Genomic DNA, 26,723 nt, shown 5'->3' with positions numbered 1-26,723 from the left:
TATGAATTAAAATCATTAATAATTACAGGAAAGGTAAAAAAGGAAAATTCCTCTGCCCCTTTTTGGGAGTATTGCCACATTAAACTTTCTCTCAAGATGACTTCTTCCAACTACAAAAGAAGTTTTTTAGCCACATGATTCTGTTTAACACATTATCACCATTTAGCTCGCTGATGTGTTGCTATTTGCTGCAGCAACAAGTGTCATCGGGTCCTTCACCAAGAAGGGCGACTATTTCCTGTCCATTATTCTATGGGTGGGCAGCATAGATTTTATGTTTTCTTTTCAACACAAATTCCATCACGTACCGTGTAAATGTACGTGTGAAATATCAGAACAGTATGCAAAAATAGATACCGCCCAAGCAGGGGCATAAATATAGAAAGTGCAGGCAGTGTGGTCGCAATGGGGCCCATAGAAAGAGTAGGCCCTCCAACAATGTGTTGGGTGGAGAATGGGCCCTCATGAGTGATTGCCGCCTTGAAAATATGCCTGTGTCCAAATAAGAGTTCTCATTAAATTAAAAACAGTGCCATTTGCTATATATGGCCTTGAAAAAAAAAAAAAACCCATCTCCATCAATAGCATCTATAACAAAATTATACGCTTATTCTGTAACTACAAAAATCCTGTTCTATAAATAAATGATTAAAATTGTTTTATGAAATCAATAATTTCTTATTTTCTTTGGTATTTTTTGTTATATACAGATATGCAATGATGATTGCTGGGTAATATATATGTTGATGTTATCCAATGTCACGTCTCTGATTGTGTAATGTGTATGTGGACGATAGCATGCACTGGGGCCCATCGTAACTACCTTACGCCACTGTGCCGAAGCCCACTGTGGTGTGAATCACAGTAGGGAGCATATATTGCCGGCTGATTACCTTTATCAGCCTCACTTGTTTTATTCCTTCAGCATCACCTCTACCAATGTCAAATCTGCACTGCTGGTCACAGCGACAGTCCTTTTGCACAGCAAACATTTTGACATTATCACAGTAGGATAACACTGAGTGTAAATAATAAAATTAATCACGGATGGATCGCAGCCAGAGCCTCGTTAGTGTGACACTAGCTGCAAAATTGACAGTCGCCAGTTTTTAAATTACAGTCACCTTGGGTGTGCAGATACAAAGATGGCCTAGTTTACTGTTGTTTTGATCTTCAGGCTTTTTTGGCTTTGGAGCCTGGTTATACATTTTATTTTAAGATTTACACTTTAATTAAAGAATAATTCACTGAAGTTTATTTGCTGACACATTGCATGTTTTATATTCAAAATAGAAATACCTGTGTGAGGCTGTAGTCGTTGCTTTAGGGGAGCGGTTGCATACTGCTTTTGAAGATGTTAAACCTTAGAGGATTTTATTTAATTGATGAATATGCACAGTTTAAAATATTGTAACCTCTACAAAATGTGTTGAAGAGGAAGTTAACTTACCTTTAAAACGGTACAGTAGTGGAATTTTAATCAGAATAGTTTAGAATTATAATTTCTAAATAGATGAAAAGTAAAACCTAGATGAGACACAGTAGCCATTTAGTCACGTAGCTGCTGTTGCCTGGTTGCTACAGAAGTGCAAATAGGGGGCAAGAGCAGAACGTACAGCTTGATTGATGGGTTGTATCCACTTTATTGGGCCCAGTAATGAAAGTCCCCAGCCGCCATAGGAGTTTAGTGCTTCCTTTTTCCTAGACTTCAGCGGAGTTAAAGGCTCTACCCTGTGGTGGGCTTTATTGCAGCCTCCTTGTGTAAATCTTGTTGCTCCGTCTTGGGAGTCTCCACATCAGCGGGTGAGCAATAGGTGAGAGACGGGTGTCTAATCAAACTGGGGAAAAATGTTAGACACTCAGGCATGAGTGATTTGAGATTAATGATGTAGGTTTAATCATTTTCAGTGTGAGCGCGTTTCACTCGGTTCAAGACCAGAACAATATGTAAAGAGCGGCTGCGATGGTGCCTCCGAGGAAAACTTGAAACTCATGAATGATAATCAGACTCCATTATCTCTGTACTGCAGAGCCCTTTATAAGTTCGACATCCTCATGGTGCCAGATTACTTTGCCGTTTTTAACAGAGCGTCCGTCGCAGAAATTCAAGGTTTTTCGGGGCCAGAGATAATCATACACATCGTTCTCTGCAGTTTATTCCCAGAGGGATCGGCCTTCATGAAATGGGATGTTAGCATTTGCACAGACTTCGTCAAAGCGCCCATGAGCTTCAGCAGTTTGGAAGTGTACTCAGAGCCTAAGTGAACCAGTGTGCTGTGATTTGAGCTGGAGCAGAGAATTGGGTTAAAGAGGGAGATACTGTTGGGGGACTTTGCTGCAGCTCCACTGCGATCGCTTCCAGAGGAAAGAAGAAGAGGAGCGGGAGCTTGACTTGTTTTTCGCAAAATTACTGAGTGCAGTCAGTGTACTGCATGTGTGTCTAGGGAGAGAGTGAGTGTGTGTGTGTTTGAACCAGACACTGTCAGGGAGTGCAGTGAGTGACAGAACTGGAGCTGGTGTGAAGAGTTCTTGCAAAGAGAGAGGTTAGTCAGAAACTGCTGAGTAGTGTGTAAAAAAAAAAAAAAAAAAAAAAAGGAAAGAGAGTTTATCTGCCTATATGGAAGGAGGAAGATATCTTTAAAGGGTAAAAAGTCTCTCTGTCAGCTCTGCAAAACGAAAAATGTCCATCACTTGCAGTTGCCTTGGTAACCTTGGCTTGGAAGTGTACGTGGAAACGTGTACTTCAAAGTGTGTGTGTGTGTGTGTGCCTGTGGATTTGAACCGTGAATGAGGATGCCCATGTTTAATAAATTCCCCTGGCCTCCGAAGCATGCCGTCTCAAGGTGTTGGGTTTAAATGGCAGTAAGGATTAACGTACGTGCCGTGGATTTGGGTGACGTCACATTTTAATTGTGGAAATGTCAGCTGCCGATCTATTCTGTCTGAGAATTAGGATTACACAGAGAGATTAGAGGCTGCTTTTAAAGGCCAGCGAGTTTAATTGCACGGAATTAATCAAGTTGTCAGGATTAAAGTCTTGCAACTTAAACCACGAGAGATCTTCTGACTTATTCGGTTCTTTAAGTCACGAGAGAACATTTTATAGCCGAGTGTTGGGTTTCCCCGCTTACCTGGGAGGCATGCTGAGAACCCCACCTGAGTAGATCGGAGCCAAAGTTTGGCTCAAAGTCGTCAATGGCCACAGACAAGGTGCCACAACTCAAAAGGTCAGAACGGTGTCACCGTTACAAGTAACAGCCAGCCACCCATGGTGTTATTATCCACTCACACATGCACACTCGCACGCAGACACACACAGGTGCACACACAATGATGCTCCACACTACTTTCCCTGGCTTAACTGCATGGCTGGGTCTTTCCTTACAGAAAGCGGGGCTGTCTGTCTCAGAAAAGTTCAGCTCCCACAGCTCAGAAGGTCAGGAACATTACCTCCATTTACATCTCTGCCAGCCGCCCCCTCCTTTCCCTCAGCCTTTCTTGCTCTCCCTGGATCTCTCTCGCTCTCTCTTCAGTGTCTGACGCACGACATGTGAGAGCAGGTGAACACACGTGACTCACCGTTTATTAACCAGGTTTGTGCCTTTGTGTGTCATTTGATTTTCCTGTTAAAATCTATTTAAAGTTGTGCATCATTAATGCAACAAGCCAGTTTCCAAGGCTTAAACCACATCTTCCTGCCTGTTACCTTGATGGACCATCCTGCTACTGGATGAGTCAAATCTAGCCGAGATACTATGATCAGATCAAATATCTTACATTTTACTAATCATCAGGACCTAATCAATATGTCAATAAATGCTGGTGTTATTCTACACTTCTGTCAACAAATTCCACGAGGGCAGTCAGAAGCCACCCTATTGTATCTATACAGACAAACTGTTTACATATTTGCGTACTTGGTAAACAAAGTGTCGTGTGAAGAAACTCTGTAAACCAAAATGGATTTCCATTTTCTGACTCAAGCAGATGCAAATCCAGTCTGGAGTTTGGTCAGTGCCGTGCTTGTCAGAAGCAGTTTGTCAGAATACTTACAGATGGAGAACAAACAAGATGAGTTGGTGACTGTCAGTTCAGCAGGACATGAAGTGGAAGTGACATGTGGCGCTGGTGTTTTGCAAGACAATGAGGAATGAAACCCTTAAATCTTATGACCTAGATGCAGTTTGTTGTAAAATGTAGGCAGGGCTGGCCAGCCATTCGATCAGGATATGTTACTGTAAAGGTGCAGTGTGTAGGATTTAGGGGCATCTATTGGCAGAAATGGTGTGTAATATTCATGACTATGTTTTCATTAGTTTAGGATCACCTGACAATAAGAATTGTTGTGTTTTCGTTACCTTAGAATGAGCCATTTACTGTGTATCTACATACAAAGCAGGTACTCTCTCACATAGTCTGTCATATTGTCCTATAGTAGCCCAGAACGGACAAATCAAACAACAAATTTTCACATCGGCCACCATAATTAACCATAAGAATATCAAACCTGTTAGAAATCCAACAGCCCAGGGTGCCCAGTAGCTCAACACCCCATGAATAAAGGCACTGTCCTTGCTGCATTGGCCTTGGGTTTGCTTCCAAATCATGGCCCTTTGCTGCATGTCGTCCCCTCTCTCCATCGTTCTCACCTGTTCTGTACTATCTAATAACAGCATAAATATGCCAAAAACTGTCTTTAAAAGAAAAAGAAATCAAACAGCCCGTAGGGTTTTATTTGATGATTTATGATGTAACCAACTGCTTTGTAAACAATCTGCTGTGTTAAAGTGGTTTACTCAAGCTAATCCCTTGCGGTTCCATTAATACTGACCATTTTCAAGATACAGCCACCGAAGCAGGTTCAGTAAAAGCTTCTGTCAGAAAATAAAACAGTTGTTACTCAACTATAAATCATAATTTTAATCCACACATTGATATTATCCAGACAGAAATAGTCCTTATGCAGTTGTCCCACACTCTCACTGAACCAGACAGTCTAAATCCAGTGAAATATTTAGTCCAGACACATTATTACATCCATAGATATCCACGAACTGCTGTTGCACTGTTTCAGACATTCGTATCTCTCCACATATTGTCCGTAATTTCTCTGTTCCACACGTAAACAGTCGACCACCTGGATATCAAAATGGAGGCAAACTCCTGGCCTTTTCATTGACACCCCACTTGAGCCAATAGGAGCATCCAATGCTGTTGCCATGGCCTTGATAGCCAACGAGGGTTTGTGTTGATTTCTTACACTTCTTGGATTATAGCCAATCAGTAGCCAGCAAATGCCCCGATGGCTTATGGGTCTTGTCAATGAGACACTGACACACCACAGCAGATTTCCCACCTCCCTGTTCAAGTCATCTGCAGCATCTTTTCTCACAAAAAAAAGAAACAACCAAACAAAAAGTAATTCAGTGTTAAAATGACAGAAGCACTTGCAGTGATTTTGACTGTTGGGGGGAAAAATATGGTTACCTTTCAAATGAGACTATGTCCATATACTAAAAACTGAACAAAAACAGCTTTCAGTTTACTTTGGATATGCCTTGGATAGGCGTTGTGGGTGAATTTAGGTGAATTTTACTAGACCTTATTCAAGGATAAATAATTTCCCAAAAATCTAATAGTTTGGCTGCTTTAGTGAGTTTTTACAACAGGAGGATGGTGTATCAGGGATTGAGTCAAAAGAAACTACAGTGTCCATGTTCATGAGAATGTGGGACCCAGTAACACTGTGGCTCTTTGATGTCTTGTTAATAGTTTTCGGACCACAATGGCGGTCTGTGGCACAGAGGGACAATCTTTGGCTTCATAGACGCAGAATACTAGGATCCATTCATTGATGGTTTTTGTCTTTTCATGGAATTAGTTGACAATAAGAAATAATATAGACTAACACCAGGTTAATCCTTTAATGGGTTTGACATTAATGCGTCCCCCGGGCTGGACTGGCTTTATTTTGGAGGGGAAATTGTTTGTCACATGCCATCGCACAGCAGAGGAAAGGACAGGATGACAGGATGGGGTGCTAATTCTCTGGCTGCTGCCCATTGTTGTTGCTGTTGACACTCAGGTACATTGTGACCACAGTCACCTGCCGGCCCACACATACAGTAGCAGCCAGCAGATTCCAGCCCTGTATGGGACTGCCAGCTGAATCCTTTATGCAAACTCTATAATGACAACAGCACAGCAGAGGGACAAACAAACAAGAAACAGACGTCCATGTGTTATGTCACACTTTATCATCATCTCTCGATATCTCCTGTCTGTCTCTCTTCACGCTATATGTCATTGACTTTGTCTTTTTTTGTTTGGGCAGCAGAAAACAATGTTGCCTGGCAACAACAGCAACAGAGAGATGGCGCAGTGTGTGTATATTTCTTTTAATTTTAAAAGGTATAAAGGGAGGGTTAAAGAGACTGGAAAGGTAAGAAAGTAGAGAGATGAGAGGGAGGAAGGGGGTCGGAGAAGATAGATAACATATGGACAAGAGGGAGATGAAAAAGGAGGCGAGGAGTGTGATGGCATGGAAACACGAGGGGAAGGATGGAAGATGGGGGGAGCTAAGGGCAGCTTCCTAATCAGTCATTCTGTACAGCCAGACAGAAACTCATCCATTCACATTCAAAGGCTCAAACACACACACAGATAGGGAGGGAAGCAGATTCTGAAGGAAAGAAGCTGATTTAACTCAAGATGATAAGAATGGCCATAAAATATGTATGAGCTCATTTAGCAGATGTGCTCTGAACAGCAATACTGACTGCAGTCAGCAGTACAGCTGTAGTTACCACACATTCATGTTGTTTATATACGATCTCAGTGCCTCTCTGCAGCTCCTTCTGGCTGTTATTTCTGTAACTCTGCACAATGTGTTTAACTCCTGACATGTCTGCTTTACGTCTACCCTTTTCTTCTTTCTGTCCTTTTTTCGTACTTTGTTTAATCTCTTTTCTGACCCACTGCCCTTTCATCTAAATTCATTTAATTGTTTTCTTTTTCCGGTTTAATCTCTCTCCTTTTACCCAACTGTTTTCTTTTACAACATTTTTCAACAGTGTCTTTATGGGAAATGAGTCCCTCTTTGCATATGTAAGTTCACCTCTGCTAACAAGTAGAAATGTTACTAGGGTTGCCCCCGAATAAGACCGATAGTCGTCATTTAGAGCCATTAGACAACCAGTTGCCCTCATGTTTAAGATATTAATTTAATTATAATTTATATATTTTGGGCGGGGCAACACAATGGTTTGAGTTGAAGGTGTGAGAAAGAATAGTATCAGTAACATTGTTAACACTGTGCTACATTACAGAGAAATACAAAACCGTACTAATGAACCTTCATTAATATAGGCCTATATTTTATCTTTATATTTATGAGTGCACGTCCACCAAATTTTCACTCCGACCTCGTCACATATGACGTTTGGTCGTGGACTTTACGTGCCCATATACGACGTGCAGGGTACCCTTGGTACATTCGTTGTTGATGTTCTACGCAAACACCGCTCTTTCGGGTGAAAGTCAATGTTTGTTGGACCTATTCATCACCCCTCCTGCCCACCCCAGTTGGACTTTCGCCACCTTAGGTTTTGTCCTTGTCCCACCACATTTCCCCCTTACGCAGCCAGGTACCCTTAAAACTATAACGGCAAATGGCCTTATATCATGCGGACGTTAAAAGAAGCCTTATTTTGTTGGCTTCTGACGCCACAAGTCACTGGCCAAGCGCTGGATTTCAACGACTTTGGACTGAGACTGGGCTTACACGTCACACACTGAGCGAGCCGCCTGTTAATGATGCTGTGGGCAAAGCAGTAATGATTGTGCTAAGTGGCTAATGGGCATGTAGCTACTTCCATGTTTCAGATGATACGTCATGTTTGTAGTCGACCAATGAAGATGAGTTTACATATCACCTTGGGTTCGTCCTTCACCTTCTCAAAATGATCCCACACTTTGGATTTCCTGCCCGACATGTTATTAACTAGCCTGTGGAATAACCGCAGGTACCAGCCCTGGAAATTAGGGGCCGTATACATACTGCGTTTTTAACCACCTGAAAGACGCGAGGTCGGGCGCTGGGCACTACTCTTGTGCCTTTTTTGTACCCTTAACAAGCACCGTATAGCCTATTTACCTGAAACCCTGAGTGCAGAGCTGATTCTCTTCTAGGTGCTGTTTATAAGTGTGTAGGCCTATCATCCGTGGGACAGACGTAAAGCTCTGGGTAGCCCTGCACTAACATGATCAACTTTTCCGTATTTATCAGACTGAATATTTACAGAAGAAGGGAAAGATATCTGTCGGCTGTGATTGGTTTGTAACGTGACTCCTGTCTGACTGCTGAGCGTGGCCACTTCATGTGTCTGTCCTTTCAAATTCCCACATGGTCCAGTCATATAGGTTTTGATTTATTTGGACCAAGATGCAGCTCCTAATAGAGTTTCGCGTTTGTCTCCCTTTTTTTTTCTTCTGCGACCAAGTGACCAATAACATCTTGCCGACTAACGTCTGAGGACAGGCCTAATTATTACAGACTTGTTTTTATGAATGCATTCCTCTTTTGTGTTCACAGTCTAAACTGGCAGAATGTTTGACTGACAGATGTTTCCTGTCTCTCTCCTCTCCCTGCTCTCTTTTTGTCCTCCTGCCTCCCCGCTCTCTTTACTTTCATCTCTGTCTCCCTCCCCTCCAAAATCCACTTGTCCTTCATCTCTTTTTCTCCCTTACGCAATCATCCTCTCTACCTTTATCTCTCCCCCTACCCCCTTTCTGCAATCCTCCTCTCTCTACTTTTGGCTCCGTCCCTGCCCAAATCATTTTCTCTCTTTCAAATTGTCATCCCTCCATCCTCATCTGTTTTCCTTCCTTCCACCTTTTTGGCTTCCCATCCCCCATCTATCCCTCCAATCAATCATCCCTCTTTGCCTCATTGACTCCCCATCCTCTCTTGTTTCCCTTCTTCTTCTCCATCTCCTTGTCTCACATCTCTCGCTCCATCATCACATTAAACACATCTTCTTTTTCTCTCCATCCAACCCCCTTCCACTCCACACATCCCTCTTTCACACAGTTATCTGTGGTCTGTGCTGCGATGTTGATCCTGGACGCTTTGTCCCCGCTCCTCCTCCTCTCCATCCTGTTGCCGCGCTACGGTTGCCGGGCGGCGGACATTCCGGAGGACACTATATCAGAGTTCTCAGTCAGACTGTACCACCGGCTGCAGGCGGCGGGGGATCAGGATAATATCATTTTCTCCCCGCTGAGCGTGGCTGTGGCCCTGGGCATGGTGGAGCTGGGAGCCAGGGGGGCTTCACTGGAGGAGATACGGCAAGCTGTGGGATTCAGCCACCTGCTGCCAGGTGAGACGCACGTTCATACACACATGGTCACCAGCATCAGGGACAGTGGAAAGTCTTTGGCAAAGGAAATTATAGTTACAAAATCAAATGTGATATTACATATTTGATTAAAGGGGTGCTCCACCATTTTACTGGTCTAATGAAAGATGCTATCCAGTTGCTTTTTTGGAAATATTGGATCAAGCATTTTTGGGGCTTTAGGGACAATCATAATGTCTCCCCCAACTTTAAGAATATGCAATATTAAATCATTAGAGTATGCCCTTAAAGGGACAGTTCACCACAAAATCAAAAATACATATTTCCCCCCTTACCTTTAGTGCTATTTATCAATCTAGATTGTTTTAGCATGAGTTGACGAGTATTGGAGATATTGTCCATACTGAAAGAAAGGTGTGCATCTGCTCATGAATGAGAGGCTCGTGCTTGTGGCAGTGCAAGATATAAACATGTCTGGCATCCCCTTTGGCTGAGCTGTAACATGAATTAGCTCAGTGGTGTTAGGTGAGCTTCGCTCTGCATGGTGATGCTGTTGCTGCATGTAGTTTGGTAAAAAAAGAAAATAGTTCCTACATGAAACTGCTCACAAGAAGGTCTGTGGATTATCTTGAGTAACCGAGTCATGATTTCTGGAAAGAGACATTGCTGTTGAGTTTTTCAAATGTATTTTTTGGCCCTTTGAGGAAGCCCTTTGAGCACCACAAGCTGAGTGCTATCTAGTTCCATTATATTGGAGAGAAGGCAGACATCTCTACAGCCAGTATCACCAACATGCTGCAGGTCACAGCGAAACAATCTAGACTGATAAATAGCACTAGAGGTGAGAGCTGTCCCTTTACTACAATCACATGAATTAGCCTTAAGCACAAGTCTCATAGGACATAGACAAAAACATGCACATGCTCCCACACATATAGTAATAGACACTGTTGTATCCCAGCCAGTTTGCAGAAATTCACCAAGCTGCTGATAAAGTTCACAGATGGGTATTTAAGATGTCCTGCTAATGCTTACTGTGGCAGCATATGTAATCACAATGTGGGCATTTATTTCCGAATTTCTGTTAAAATTTGGTTAGTAATATTTATTCTCTAGCAGTCAAAAGCCAATTATCATTTCAGTTTTAAAATGTGTGGTCATTTATTTATTTCTGTTTCCTGATGCCCATTTTTATTCTCCAAGGTACATACATCTGTTACATATTCAAAGCTTTATACAGTGGTATTAATCACCATGATTCCCTTCACTTGAAAACAGAAAGCTGACATGAAAGGTGCTTTGTAAAATGTGAATAAACCTACCAGTTACACAACAACTGAACAAACTGATAAATGCATGCTAAGATTTAATTCCCACTGTGACGGAAGTACTGCAGGTTTAAATAGAGTGCCCCGGGAATGAGTTTGAAAACTCGGAAATGAGTCAGCATTTCAGCACTCGTTCACTTGTCTGAAAGTCAGTGGGTTTTTTGAGTGTTTTTTTGTTTCGATGTCTGAAATAAATTCTGTGGTTAACATAAGCTTAAAAGACTTTTACGTTTTGTTACCCGTGAATTTTGAACGTTAACACGATTGCTACCAAGTGGCTAAATGAGGCGACAGAGCTTCATCACGCTGAACACAGCTTTAGAGCCTCATTGTGGTGGCGACGTCGCATTATGCCTGTCGTTTGTTTTATTTATTTATCTTTTAATTTATTTAACCTTTATTTGACCAGAAAAAAAACTTTTGAGATTAAAAATCTTTTTTTCAAGAGTGTCCAGACCAAGACAGCCAGCAATAACAAGCCCTTTTTAGATAGCAATTGCCCAATCAGTCTTCTTTCAGCATAAAAACAAAATCGGGGAGTGCGGCAAAATGCCGCCTACCTACTTTTGTTCATACAGAATGCGGCTTTTTCAGGGCAATGGGGGGCGTGAGCAAGTAAAAAAACGTGTAGCTCAGCGTGTGACGTAAACAGCGATGTACTCCAAGGGAAGCCGCAGCTGGTCAGTCCTTCGGCAATTCTCTAATATGTTGGCCCGTCCTTCATCGTCCTCGTCATCTGGCAGTTAATGGCTTCTTCGTTTGCGAGGACAAGGAGGGCGCGCAATTCCTTGTCTCCCCAGTTGCTCATCTTTACAGTGTTTGTCAGGTTTGCGTTTCCCTCTTGCTACTAGCTGCTCATTCCTGCTATCAGCTGTTTCCTGTTTATCCACCGCCAGTGGGTCACAGGTGAGGTGTCATCAACAGCTCCTCCCGCAAGTCATCAACAGCCCCTCCTGTGGCGGACGGCCGCCTTGGAATGTTTAAACTAAAAGGATTCCGCCAATATGACTACCATGCGAGGCGGAAAATTGGGCGCCATTCTGCCTCTGTGTGTATAAACGCTCGCAGCTGGCCAGCAAAGGGCCCAACATTCGCGGGAAATCTGGCAGTGTAAAAGGGGCTATAGTTACAGACAGACAACACAGGACAAAAATACAGATTTAAAATTTACAGCCCTAAAACAACCAGTATAAAACTCAAAGTGAGATTACTACAAATATTGTCTAATGTTAGTCAAACCTTAGCTCTTTACTTCTGGTGATCGAATTTAGGCTTAAATAAATCACAAAAGTGGTATTCATTTTTGATCTGATGGTAAAAATCCCACTGGCTTTTTGACGAGGGAACCAGGGCGACACTAACTTCCATGCCGGCCTAAAGAAAAACATCATCCCTGGAGCATTCTGTAGTTTAAATGTTCACAATCTGTGTCTGTATGTGAACACGAGATCTTAATGGTAAGAGATATAAAATGTGCATCAAACATTTGTGAATGATACATTTACGCTCCGATATAGAAAGGAACATGTGCGCCATTTCTCATTTATTGGTATTTCATGCATAATATTCAATTTTTTTTAAATGCTGTGCCATTGTTTTAACTTTACAGTATGGATATATTCCATTGCACTGTATACACACCTGCAGTTTGAGTGTGTGTGTGTGTGTGCCTCCCTCTGCTCTGTTCTCCAGGTGTGGAGTTCTCTTTGCTCCAGAATCTGACCACAGCTCTGTCGGAGGACGACACACACTGCGTGATCCGATTTGCCAACAGCCTCTTCCTGCAGGAAGGCGTCACCTTTAACCCCGAGTTTCTGCATCTGATGAGAAAGTACTTCCGGGCTGACGTGGAAACGGTGGACTTCAGCGAATCAGCAGCCGTGGCCGAGCAGATCAACAGCTGGGTGGAAAATCATACCGAGAGTGAGTTTGAGAGAGAAGAAGAAAGGGAAAGAAACAGATGGGTGATGAATACATAAATACATCTACGATCCCAGGGTACTGTAAAGTGATGTGAAGTTGCATCATTGTTTGTTAGATCAGATGATCTTGTACAAAAACAAAATTTAGTTAATACATTTCCAGCCCTCAGTTGCACAAATCTCCATCCTCATCCTTGTGTGCAACTTCAAAAGCTGCATCACAGCAGGCGGTGTCCTCAGGCCAATGAATTTAATGTGGAGCCTATCACACTCCCTCCAGGTAAGATCCGTGAGCTGCTATCAGCAGAGGACTTCAGCAGCGTGACCCGCCTGACCCTGGTGAACGCCGTCTACTTCAGAGGCTCCTGGAAAAACCAGTTCAGACCAGAGAACACCAGAACCTTCTCCTTCAGCAGAGACGACGGCTCTGAAGTCCAGACGCTCATGATGTACCAGCAGGGAGACTTTTACTATGGTAGGGATGAGCTTTGCGTGTCTCTCCGCGAGTGTGTGTGCATCTTTCAGAATTGTACTAGTGGCTCTTTTGCTGGAGCCCTTAAAATTCATCTCATATTTCCTGAGGTTATTTAAAATGTTAATCTTAGATCTGAAATATTCATATTTTGAGTGTTATTCCCAGGAAAGTCTCCTCTCTGCTGCTCAGTGAGCTCCGCTGCTAAAATCTTCCTCACTTGCAAAAACTCCTCTGGTATGTCTGTTTGATTTAGTAGTATATTTTGAAGGCTATATAAGCTTTACTGTGACGGTCTGTCCAAAGTCATGTAATACTATATTAGCTTTTGCTAAATCTACTCTGACAGTAGGCAGAACAAACAAGGCTGTCTTTGCACGTCTTTTGTATTTAATTTCATTTTTCCCTCCTTCACACGCCTGCGTTCTAAGGGACGTTTTATTAACATCTACTTCTAATTAGATTACAGGACATCATACTGTGCCCATTATTATGCTGATTTACAATAATTTTGAGTAATTGTAGATTTATAGTAATTAAATCTCTCTGAAAAGACCTTTCGCTTTTCACAAATTTAATACTTTGTCAAAAAACAAATCACAAACAGCATGCAAGAACAAAATTCTTTCAAGAGGTCAAACAGCTGAAACAATAAAATAATGTATTGTTCAATAAGGTGCTGCAGCAAGGTGCGGGCTCAGAAGGTTGAGCGGGTTGTCCAGTGATCAGAAGATGGCGGTTTGATCCCTGGCTCATCCAGGCCACATGTTGAAGTATACTCAAGCAAGATACTGAATCAGAAATTGCTCCTGATGACGTTGTGTGGGTGTGTTGAAACTGAGTAGCAGGTGGCATCTTGTATGGTAGCCTCGGCCACCACTGTATAAATGTGTGTGTGAATGGGTGAATGTGACTTGTAGTGTCAAAAGCGCTTTGAGTGGTTGGAAGACTGGAAAGGCGCTGTACAAGTGCAGTCCATTTACCATTAACCATGTCGAGATTATTGTGGCCAAAATAGTTGGACATAGTTACTCCACAGAAACAGCAACTGAACATCACACGGGCAAAACAAGGATCCAACAAAGACTGAACTAAAAACCATGACTTAAATACAAACTCATCTGACGAGGGGATGAAGTGCAGGTGGGGAAAAAGGGTGGAGAAGCTCAGATGAGGGGGATAAAGTGATCAGGCAGGGAGCTGATTGGCTGGGAAAAACTCAGGAGCAGGGAAGGACTGATGATGCTAACGCAGGACAGGTGTGGAGCTGGGTACATGAGGGAAAGGCACTGATTGGGGGAGTGAGAACAGGTGAGTGAAACTAATCAGGGTGTTTCTCAAAGTCAAGGAAGGACTCAAACGGCCGAATTTCAAGGAGGCTACGTCATCGAATTCCGCAATCGAAGTCCAATGTCAAGGATCCTTCAAATTCTACCGAGGACTGAGTCCTGCCTTCAGAGAATTTTCAAGGATGCATGTGTGTATCCTAAGCAGGTTTAAAGTACCCATAGTTCTTGGCACATGATCTGCTGGAAATGAAGGCGGGGCCTCTTCAATGAAATTTGACGTTTGGCAGGATTCAGATAAATATGTCATTTATTTGGATTAATGTCTCCAGGAGTTTTTATCATACACGCATAACAAAATACTGCCAGAAACCTCATAATTTGCAATTTGCAATGGTAAGGTCAATTTTTATACATTGTTGCAGAATTCTAAAACTACTTTTTACAAAAGTTTAATTTTGCCTACCTGTTATTTTTTAAGTATCCAGAAATATATTCTCCCTAAAAGTCAGAGAATACTACTTACATTTGCTCGAATTGCACAACAACATTAGAAAGAGCCAAAATTATCACAGTACACTAAAACCCCCTCAGTCTGCTGAGGGTTAATGACACACACTTGGGGGCACTTGTTAGCCTGTTCCAATGTGTGTTCACCGAATTGCCTTACCTCTGTGGGATCCTTCCTTGGAATGACTCGTCCTCCCAAGGAAGGATCCTTGACTATGAGAAATGCCAAAAGACTAAGGCGGGAAATCACACAAAGACAGGAAATAAAAGCAGACATGACACATAAGGAAACAGCTTAAACATGAATGAACATGAAAAAAGGAAGAAGACAAACAGAAAACCCAATAAACTAAATCCTAGAGAAAAGACTACAAATGAAAAAACCCTGCATCATGACACCACCATTAACTCAATGTGAGTGTTTTTTTAAATTATAATCCACTAGTCCATACCCACTGGTAGCTTTGTCACCTTCTACCAATCCTCAATGCCTATGTGCAGTTTCACATAGATTGACCACGTCAGTGAGTAGAAAAACGTGGGACAGACAGAATGACTGACTGACAGAATGACACACTGACAGTTTCTGTGATTATGTACAGCATACCATACCATGACTTAGTCATACCAAAAATTTGAAAAAAAACAACAACATTGGGCCACAGGGGGAGCCACANTGTGCAAAGTTTCATGTCTCTACGACATACGGGGCATGAGATATGCCCATTCAAAGTTTGCCATTTTAATCGGTTGCTATAGCGCCCCCCTTTGGCCAGCTGATGTAATATTGCTTCATTTGCATCCTCCCATGACCCTCTACCACTGTGCCAAATTTCACATGGATTGACCAAGTCAGTGAGGAGAAAAATGTGGAACAGAGACATAGACAGACAGACAGAGTTTTTGTCATTATATAGTAAGATGATAAAATCGTATATCGTCCGATCCCTAGCTGAAACTAACTAACTGTTTAGCCTGTATACTCATGTCACAAAATAGTGAAAAATCTACATTGCACATTCCCAGAGCCCAAGATGACGTCCTATTATGTCTTGTTTTGTCATACCAACAGTCCAAGATGCAAAGGTTGTAATGCTTAGGTTGTACGTGCAAATCACTGTCTGGGTTTGCTTTCTGAGCTGGCACTGTCTTTAAATACCTGTTGAATTTTTCTATACCTTACACACTTTAAAGCTTATTTTATCAAAGTCATAATCTGGATGCACTGAGCTGGGAACACTATATGTGTCAGATATCTGTGCATTGGATGGTTTGCCAGCGCTGTGAGGTGTGAGACTGTTTGTAGTTCTGCAGGTTGGCTGTAACGCTGGAACATCTGAATGATTCCTGTCTGTCTTTTCTGCATCTTGTCTTTTTTTTTTTTTTTTTTGCTTTGACGTACTGCCAAAGACAGTTACGTCAGGTTCTTACTGCACTGCTACTAAAGTTGGCGCGTTTGAGTTATTTTGGTGCAGTCTGTATGTGTGTAGTGAGCTTGCACACTTGCATACACCTACGTTCACAGGGTGCTCACATACTCATCCTCACATACCCAGGATCAAGGAGATCTGTGTGTGTGTGTGTGTGTGTGTGTGTGTGTGTGTGTGTGTGTGTGGTGAGCGTAGCATGTGGATGCGTGTGGATGCAGAACAGGGACAGGTCCTTGGGGAGAACTCTGCGTTTGCATTCTCATTTTGAAGCACAATCATGTTGGTTAAGTAAAATGTTTTGGGAGGCCACACCCTGCTCTCTGCCGCAATGTGGCCTCGCTCTGCATCAGCAGCCGCTGTGCAGAACACTACATGTAAGTTAATGGAGGATCACAAGTCTTTTTGTTGTGATTTCCCTTTTAAGCAGCTTCAAAAGAAAGAATCATGTGCCAAGACTGGGATAAAGGCTGGCAGTGTTAATTGCTCCATAATCTCCATCTCACATTGCAAATACCTAAGTAAGTGAGATAATCTTATATTTAGATTTAAAATCTAGTTGGACTTGTTTGGAGTATAAAAGGATTATATCATCCTGACGAAGAAATACTGTCTCACTTAATTCAAGTAAATGTTTGTTGGCTCGTCCTGATTAGAATCTTTATCTGTGGGTTTTGTTTAATTAGACACGAGGGACGAGCCTGTGAGAGATCCACCTCAAGACTATCGAGATATCACTTTCTCTGCCTCTGTAGTGTGTCTGCAAGACGATATCAGCTTTTACAGATGTTTGTGTGTGCATGTGTGTGAATGTGTATGGGCCGGTGTATTTGTATGTGTACATACATGCAAGTATTTTTCTTTCTAGATCCTGGATTGGTTAACTGGGTTTTATTCAAGGGGTCATCTCTTTGCCTGCAAAGAGAAGCCAATGTAGAGTAGAAGTAGAAACAGAAAGGACTGGTTGCTCTGTACAAATGTAAAAAAAAAAAATGTGCTCGTGGAGAACGGGAAACAACAAACACACAGGAAGGCAATCTAGGCATTCCATAATAATACAGCAAAACGAGAAAGCAAATATTAAAAAACCTGTACTGTAGTGGCTAAATCATTAAAAGAGACATGTTTCAACCACTGCTGGTCTTCGCCAGGGCTTTCAAAACATACAACACAGGTAGGGCCCCACCTATATAGTGGCAGGAACCAATTAGAGGCCATCACATGCCCCACATAATGACATGACAGGTGAAACAAATAGACAATAATGACAAAAATAAAAAAAACAGAGTGATATCAGATAAGATAGAAAAAATATATTTAAATATACATATATATATACACCTATCTTAACAAACAGGCTGTGAGAAAAATGGTGAACCTTGTAGAGAATAATGACAAATCACAAAAAACATGTGAAGTCTATATCCTCATTGAGACCAGGAGACTTTAAAGCATCCTGTCGATGGATCCAAAAAGCTTTGATTAAGTTTCTGTATTCTGTCACCCCCCTGACCAAAGGTTCAATGTGTTCAATGCCCTCTATGCGTAATAGGAATCATTAGCATTACGAAATCAATGTAGAAGTACCTTAAAGCTGCATTCTTTCTATTCGCCAGCAGGGGGCGACTCCACTGGTGGTAAAAAGAAATCTCATTTTAGAGTCTATGACAAAATGACCCTGATACTCACTTGATTTATTACCTCAGTCGACATTTGACATGAGTTTATGGTCTCAATTGCTAGTTTCAAATCTTCTTCAACACAGCGTGATGTTCATTCTGTAAAATAGACAACAAAACAGTGCGTACTTTAGGGCGTGGCTAGCTTGTGATTGACAAGTTGCTACCACAGCGGTGTCTAGTCTGGGGCCGTTTAGTGGCCATTTTGGTAAGCAACCGGAACCAGGGCAATTCGATGGATGCGCCTTTCCGTCAAAATAAAAGCACCAAGCTAATAAAATTGAGGTGAAACTTTTTATTTATTTATTTAAGATATTTTTTGGGGCTTTTGAGCCTTTAATGGATAGGACAGACAAGCATGAAAGGGGGAGAGAGAGGCAGTGACATGCAGCAAAGGGCCACAGGCTGGAGTCGAACCCGGGCCGCTGCGGTAACAGTCTTGTACATGGGGCGCCTGCTCTACCACTAAGCCCCCGGCACCCCGAAGTGAAACTTTTGAATTTAAAGAATATAATTTACAAGAAAAGCCCCAAGCCATTAAGTTAACCTTTTTCTTTTATTGTATTACAAGTTATTGTCTATTTCAGTTGTCTGTTTTATTTAATAGGCACTTGATCCTAGTTTTGTATATTATACCTGTAGTTTGTAAATGCATTTTTTTGATAAAGTTTGGGGTGGTGGGTGGTGGAAGAGAGAGGAAACATGCGTGTAGCATGCTCTATCAACCACAACCACAACAACAACAACCACAACAACAACAACAACAATATGGCATCGCCAACATCGCTGCCTGATGTTACACCTGTCAAAATGGTGAAAGAGCATGCGACGAGACGATGGTGCGCCAGAATTTAAAGTATTACTTTGGTGAACACTTTTACTTTGGTGAATTTGGTGAATTCCGGATCCGCTCTCTAGACCGGAGCCAGAATCCAGACAAAATTCAGAGTGAATGGAAACCATTCACAAGTGAAGAGCCTGGTGACACGAGGCTAGCGGTGTCCCTGGGTTCTCAGTCAGCTCCACCCTGTCGTCTAAATATGGTCACTGGCTCCAAAAAAACCAAGATGGTGACCACCAAAATGCCACACTTTAGGCTTCATAATTATAGTCCACAAACCAGTGGAGTGACGTCACTGTGGCTACGTCCACTACTTCTATACAGTGTATGGTTTTATTTCCTGCCTGAAGACAGTCAAGTGTATTTTTCCTGCTGAGCTACATACAGTATGTATGTAATACACTCTCACACCAAGTGTAACTAACGCCTTTAAAGTGAAGCGTCTGTGCTTTTTAATTAGCGCATCAGGGAAATGACCACGCTCACCGTAATCAATACAGTCGATCAATGTGCTTTAACATGCTGTTTGTGCTCCTCCTCAGCAAAGTTCACCAACCCATTACAGGAGGCATCAATACATGTGTATGTGTGTGTCTGCACGGCTGCACTCCACGCATCTTTCAATGCCTACATTTGTGTATGTTTCCTGCCCACCAGGTGAGTTCAGCGACGGCTCACAGGAAGCCGGCGGTGTGTACCAGGTGTTGGAGATGCCCTATGAGGGGGAGGACATGTCCATGATGATCGTTCTGCCTCGGCAGGAGGTGCCGCTGGCTTCCCTGGAGCCCATCATCAAAGCACCGCTGCTGGAGGAGTGGGCTAACAATGTCAAACGGCAGAAGGTGGAAGTCTACTTACCTAGGTGAGAGATAACACTCGCAAACGCACACATGCCTGCTGTGCCATATCCTCTGTTTGCAGTACCATTGTGCTTCTGTAGTTTTGTGTACCTGATTTACCTCAACATGCCTCGGTTACTTGTGCATCAATTAGTGATTACCTGTTACGATGACATGCTGTTGTTTCCCAGACATGCTTATGTTTCCCAGAATGCAAAGCCCATGGAGAATACCCCTGCAGTAATTGCCTCTTTTTAATTTAGTCAGTGAAAAAAGCCATAACAACAGCAATACATTTTCCTATCAATAAATTGCATCCTTCATTGTTTTCTGTAGCTTTTTGTATGAGTTCTTTGTTAAGGTTGATGTAAAATGGCCGTTCTTCGGACAGATTTAGTGCACCACAAATATTGAACACAGAGTAATTGACCCTGAAATGTTAAATGGTTTCTCCTTTAAAACACACAGAGAAAGAAGTACAAGCACGGGATACACAATCAAGTTTTTTGTCCGTCTACTACGATCTGTATCATTTGTCACAAGAAGTTATTATCCACCTCAAATTTCCATTAAAATGTTTATACTGACTTTCTTAAATTCTGGCTGCACCGTCCAGGTTCAAAGTGGAGCAGAAGATCGACCTGAGGAGCACTCTGCAGGAGCTGGGGATAAAGAACATCTTCACCAATGATGCCGATCTTTCTGCCATGACAGGTGACACTCAGCTGTATGGAAAACCACAGAAACACACACAGAAATATGTGACACAGAATTACAGATTATCATATAAAGCACAGAGACACAGACACAAATGGTAAGAGATATTAAGTCCTGGAAGGGTTCAGCATGAGAAGTTGATTCAGTATTTCTGCATCTTGGCTGCAGTGAAGTTGCCTCCGGTACTTTCTCAGGTAACCAAGGTAACTGGCACCGAGTGGGCAGGTCAGAGCTGTCACATCATGTGGTAAAAATAGATCCAGAGAGAGAGAGAGACAGATATATACATAGAGGCAGGGAAATAGAGAGGCATAAATATGTTGCATCTAAAGCAAATATCTACAGAAAATAATGAGGATAAAATTCACTACATGAGCTTCACATGCTCTTTCCTAGAGAAAATCTGGGTCTGACCAAAATACATCCTAATGCAGAAAAAAAACAACCTTAAAAACTCAGGATGCTTCATGCTGTACAGCTTGTTCCCACCGGTTATGTGAAGCTAGTTTTCTATTGTGAAACACAGTCTGCAGGCTGCACTGGACCTCAGCACATCTTGTACTGGCTCAACATGTACTCAGAGGACACGGTCTATTCTGGCAGGCAGGTAGATAAGAGAGGGTATTTTAAAATGCTCTTAATCAACTCATAAGGACGTTCTGTCTGAGCAGACTGCATTTTTAAACGGAACAGCTCTGGTATGTATGTGGATTTGACTATTATGTAGGTGTGTGACACTTCACCCTCAGCTTTAAAGGAATATTTCACCCCAAAAATTATCATTGCTATATCAGTTACTCACAGCGTGTCATATTGACTTCAGGAAGAAATGGTTTTCTCATATGCCCCCACAACCCGGTCTCACTCCCAGGTTGTCGAAATCCAGTGCTTGGGCAGTGACTTGCAGCGTCAGACACCGACAGAAAAAGCCATCCTCAAACGTCGGCATGATACAGCTGGTCACCGTTAACGGCACTCGCTGAGGATACATGGTGTCTAGACTAGCAAGAAAAGGTCGTAGAATGATGTCCAACTCCCAAAGAGTGCTGTAATGCAGACAGTAGAAAATGTGATCTTATTAATTTTACTATGTCATGCAAAGCTAGTAAGTCCTGAAATGACAGAAGAGGTTGTTTGCCGATGACTCCCAAAACAACATATATGACCACAGACAGGTGCTTGAATTAAGGGTTGCATAAAAGTCAACGTGTGCTTTCATACAGGACACGAATTCCTCCCCATGCAGACTTTGTAGGTTATATCACTGTGCCACATGACTTTGCTCCCATCATTATAACCAACCTGGTGTCACTCTGAAGACATCGAAATCTAGCATGTGGGCAGAGACTTGCAGTGTCAGACACTAACCAGAAAGCCGTCCTTTAATGTGTCAGGGGGAAACGCAGCAGGACAAGAACGGATGTCGAAGCGGCGCAAGTTCGAGTAGGTCGGACAGGAGCGGTGGTGGATGGGTCCAACAAACACCAGCTTTCACCCGAGAGAGTGGTGTTCCTGTCCCGTATGATTATAAAGCCAAACCCTGTTCTTTTTTACCTAAACCTGACCATGTGCTTTTGTTGCGTAAACCCAACCACGTGCGTTAGTTGTCAATCTGTGGTGTTGTTTTTGGAAGAGACTGTATGTAAACATTAAATTTCCTGTGAAAACAGAAGTGTATTTTGCAAGAAGACAAAGCATGTAACAGGCAGAACTTCAATATATCAATCAATCAATTTTATTTATAAAGCCCAATATCACAAATCACAATTTGCTTTACAGCATACGACATCCCTCTGTCCTTAGGACCCTCGCAGCGGATAAGGAAAACCTCCCCCCAAAAAAAACTTTAACGGGGGAAAAAAACGGTAGAAACCTCAGGAAGAGCAACTGAGGAGGGATCCCTCTTCCAGGACGGACAGACGTGCAATAAATGACATACAGAACAGATCAACAGAAAATAACAACNCAAAAAAACTTTAACGGGGGAATAAAACAGTAGAAACCTCAGGAAGAGCAACTGAGGAGGGATCCCTCTTCCAGGACGGACAGACGTGCAATAAATGACATACAGAACAGATCAACAGAAAATAACAACACACGTAACTTGACATAGTGTCCCAGAACATCAACAACTAACGCACCCAGGGTACCTTTCACGTTGTATGTGGATGTGGAAAGTCCATGACCAAACGTCGATATGTGACGAGGTCAGATTGAGAATGTGTCGGCCTCCACCGTGAAGAGAGAATCTAGAGAAAAAGAAAATTCTCAATGAATTGAAGTTAAAAGGGCTGCATTTAATAACAGCAATACTATATGAAAACATCCGTTTACAAACTCTCACACAACTCCCTCGCTGAAACCTTACTACATAAAACACTTCTGCATAAACAGCCTCACTCACGACAAGTACTGTAGTACGCCTTGGCAAGCACATGCATTTGAACTCTGCTCATTCTAGTGAAATGTGTTTGGGAAGTGCTGAGCATATGTTGTGAATAAATGAGACTTGGATTATACTGCACGAGTTATGTAAGCGTTTTTAACCATATGTTTTGATATAGTTTCGCTGTTGTTAAAAGGCGGCCCCCGTTAAACCGTTTTGAATTCTCTGGATAAAGTATGCCTTTAAAAGTTGCTGATGCACAGACTAAGAGAGTGTCACTCTCAAACTGAACTCAACATCACACCATCGCCACATCTCACACTGACTGATGAGTACTCCAAAGACAAAGTGATGATCTGTGGGCTTTTGTGTGTGTAACAGATGGTAAGGACCTGTACATTGGGAAGGCGGTGCAGAAGGCGTACCTGGATGTGACTGAGGAGGGCGCAGAGGGAGCTGTTGGGTCAGGTAGACGCCATCTTTTATCCTTCATCATAATCTCCCTGATCAGGTTCACTAAACACTGCTCACATCTGTCACAAAAATGACTGCAGTGTTTGTTCCCCCTCTTCTTCTCTTCCTCTCAGGAATGATCGCCCTGACCAGGACTCTGGTGCTGTACCCACAGGTCATGGCTGACCACCCGTTCTTCTTTGTCATTAGAAACCGGAGGACAGGTATGTGTGTGTATTTGAGCGTGGAAATTTCACTCTGATATATAATATGTGTGTTTTGATCTGACTCTCTTTGTCCCTTCCTCTCCCAGGGTCCATCCTCTTCATGGGCAGGGTCATGACCCCTGAAGTCATCGAGCCCAACGACCATGACTTCGACTCCATGTAACCACGGTGTGAGGTCCCTCAATCTCCGTTTATCAGATCCTGACGTCATAAACGCTACCTATCCTCTATCGCCATCTCCAGCTGTGTTTTATACTCTTGGAAGAAAAAAAATAAAAAATAAACTGAATATTATATGATATATTATATATTGAAATATGACATACGACATATAATGTGACTGTGTTTTGATACTGGAAGCTTTAAACTCTTGGATACGGACATGCAGAAATAGGAAGTTGTACATATTCTCTGGTGAAGGATGGTTTGTATATGAGAGAGAAGAACACATGATATGTAATCCACGCACAACCCCTTTAAGTTCAGCAGCTTCGTACTCACTTGCAGCCACACACGATGCACAAAAACAGTTTTCTCTCTACTTCTTGAAAAAATATATTTACTCTTTCTTACTCCAGATGCAGTGCGTGCACACTGTAGGTTTCACACTTTAATTATATCCCTGTACATTTGACATTGTGTTCTATATATACATATATACTCAGTATTTATTGCAGAATAAACATGTGCAAACATTTTGTCCCTATACGATGAATCTTAGTAATATATCTGTTCCAGACAGTATTCACAGCACATGGCTAAACTGCTGATGAACTAATATGCCTTATCACATCTGAGTGGTTGATTAAGCCCCAGCTGGGCATCTCACAGGTGAGCAGAGGGGACTGCGTAACTAAGGCGGGTTGCTATAGAGATGGACTGGAGCATGCAGGCGCACTGAAAAAGATCTGCTGCACCAATTTTGGATGTACATACAGGGAGAAACAGTAACACCAGCTGTATTCAGTCTTTTACTCAATAAAAACATGAATGTGTTCCCATTAAAAAAAACTGTCTGTGTGTTTACTGTGTTTGTGAGGACAGTAGAGCTTATGTGGACTGTCCGCAGCATTTAACCTGGCATTATACTCTGAGCGATAACAGCTAATGCATCTTTCAGGTCCTTTAAATGAAGGATTTGGTGAGACTGAAAACCATGCAATGCTTCAGGAGTTTATGAAACCATTTTAGAATAACTCCATTATGTATTCAATGCCTGAATATATAATAGACTTTATATAATGCCCCACGGAGGGCTGGTACTGTTGAACAGCCAGGGCAGAAGTTGGCTGTTTGACCGTAACTCAGTTTCCCAGGGCAGACAATGTCCTGCCAAGGCATCTTGGAGTGGTTTCAGGCCTGTGGCATCACCTAGCTACCACGCACGTGCACACACACACACACACACACACATACACAAAGAAACAGATCATATCACTGGGCCAGGCAAGGATATACTGTGACCAAGGACGAATGAGACCTGCATGTTGATTCTGATAAATGTTGCATCATAAGGAAGTGTGTATATGAGAAAGTAAGAGTCAGTATGTTCATAAAGTGTGGACATTTATTTTAAGTCTTTCTATTTAATACAAAATATCCTGGCCTGGTGAACCTCAAAGGTAAATAAAATTACAATCTATTAACTGCATACAGCTATCATTTAGAATCAAATTTTCATAACTATAGTGGCAGTAGAAGTGACGTTGTTCCTTATGTATATAGATACACTGTGTTATGTATCTTTCATTTTAAAGGGAAAGTTCATCCCAGAATCAAAAATACATATTTTCCCTCTTAGCTGTAGTACTATTTATCAAGTTAGTTTGTTATGGTGTGCGTTGCTGAGTGTTGGAGATATCAGCCGTAGAGATGTCTGCCTTTTCTCACATATAATGCAACTGGATGGCACCCAGTCTGTGGGCCTTGAAATGCCAAAATATATGCATTAGAAAAACTTAACAGAAATGTCCCTTTCCAGAAATCATAACCCGGTCACTCAAGATAATCCACAAACATGGCTGTGAGAGGTTTCATTTAGGAACTATTTTCTTTCTACCGAACAGTGAAGAAAAAAAGCGTGCATCTACTGCTAGCTCATGTAGCACCACTGAGCGAGCTAACGTTAGAGCTCAGTGGAGGACACCATCAGTGCTTACATCTCGCACTGTCAGGAGCACGAGCCTCTTGTCCATGAGTGCATGCACACTTCCTACTGCTCGGTGATACAGTTGGTGGGTGTAGTTCGGCAGAAAGAAAATAGTTCCTACATGAAACTGCTCACAACAAGGTCTGTTGTTATCTTGAGTAACCGAGTCATGATATTTGGAAAGGGACATTGTCGTTGAGTTTTTCAAATAAATTTTTTTGGCAGTTTGAGCACCTCAAGCCGATTGTCATCCAGTTCCATTAAATCCTCCTGAGACCTGAACCTTTCCTTGGTATACATTTTTAATTTCCCCTAGCTATTTGGGATCAGTGGGACCTGATAAATATGAAAAACTGAAAAAACTGAAAAAACATTGTCAGTGATAATTAAGTCCCACTGTCCTCAAATGAGACGATAATCAAGTCCCAATGTCCTTAAACAAGACAACAATTAAATCCCAATGTCCTTTAATGAGATGACAATAAGGTCCCAATGTCCTCAAATGAGACAATAATAAAGTCTCAATGTCCTTAAACAAGACAACAATCAAGTCCCAGTGTCCTCAAATGAGACAATAATAAAGTCCCAATGTCCTTTAATGAGATGACAATAAGGTCCCAATGTCCTCAAATGAGATGACAATGAAGTCTCAATGTCCTTAAACAAGACAACAATTAAGTCTCAATGTCCTCAAATGAGACAATAATAAAGTCCCAATGTCCTCAAATGAGATGACAATGAAGTCCCAATGTCCACAAATGAGATGACAATAAGGTCCCAATGTCTTCAAATGAGATGACAATAAGGTCCCAATGTCTTCAAATGAGACAATAATAAAGTCCCAATGTCCTTAAACAAGACAACAATTAAGTCCCAATGTCCTCAAATGAGACAATAATAAAGTCCCAATGTCCTTGTTACAGTTGGTCAAATTTGTTGCCATATCAAACTACAAACATTATCAATCATAAATAAACAAGTCTCAGCCATAAAATGTCATCAGGTTTTGGACCTTGTCCACTTTTGTGTCATGATCGGCTGCAAACAAACTTGGCAGAGATGGCAGCCATCTTGTTTTTACACACTTAGTGTATTGTGCTCTGACTACCACTAGATGGCACAAACATG

General features: G+C 42.0%; 1 protein-coding gene across 2 annotated transcripts in view; it reads left to right on the top strand.

Annotated features, from left to right (window-relative positions):
• Nucleotides 1-23,706, top strand: part of serpini1 (serpin peptidase inhibitor, clade I (neuroserpin), member 1) — a 31,089-nt gene extending 7,383 nt beyond the window's left edge. Inside the window, exons 1-9 of one of the 2 annotated variants that reach the window (XM_050070258.1) lie at nucleotides 3,437-3,593; nucleotides 9,092-9,380; nucleotides 12,380-12,610; nucleotides 12,890-13,084; nucleotides 19,482-19,686; nucleotides 20,280-20,377; nucleotides 23,148-23,234; nucleotides 23,354-23,443; nucleotides 23,533-23,706. In XM_050070258.1, coding sequence (XP_049926215.1) covers nucleotides 9,113-9,380; nucleotides 12,380-12,610; nucleotides 12,890-13,084; nucleotides 19,482-19,686; nucleotides 20,280-20,377; nucleotides 23,148-23,234; nucleotides 23,354-23,443; nucleotides 23,533-23,609 — 1,251 coding nt within the window. In that variant the 5' untranslated portion in view covers nucleotides 3,437-3,593; nucleotides 9,092-9,112 and the 3' untranslated portion in view covers nucleotides 23,610-23,706. Of the gene's footprint in view, nucleotides 1-3,436; nucleotides 3,594-9,091; nucleotides 9,381-12,379; nucleotides 12,611-12,889; nucleotides 13,085-19,481; nucleotides 19,687-20,279; nucleotides 20,378-23,147; nucleotides 23,235-23,353; nucleotides 23,444-23,532 lie in introns of those variants that run through there. The other variant, XM_050070248.1, reaches the window with a different exon arrangement.
• The last annotated feature ends 3,017 nt before the right edge of the window (nucleotides 23,707-26,723 follow it).

Source organism: Epinephelus moara, chromosome 2, assembly GCF_006386435.1.
Source record: "Epinephelus moara isolate mb chromosome 2, YSFRI_EMoa_1.0, whole genome shotgun sequence".
Taxonomy (NCBI): domain Eukaryota; kingdom Metazoa; phylum Chordata; class Actinopteri; order Perciformes; family Serranidae; genus Epinephelus; species Epinephelus moara.
The sequence above is the reverse complement of the archived record's forward strand: the minus strand, read 5'-3'. Positions and strand labels throughout refer to the sequence as shown.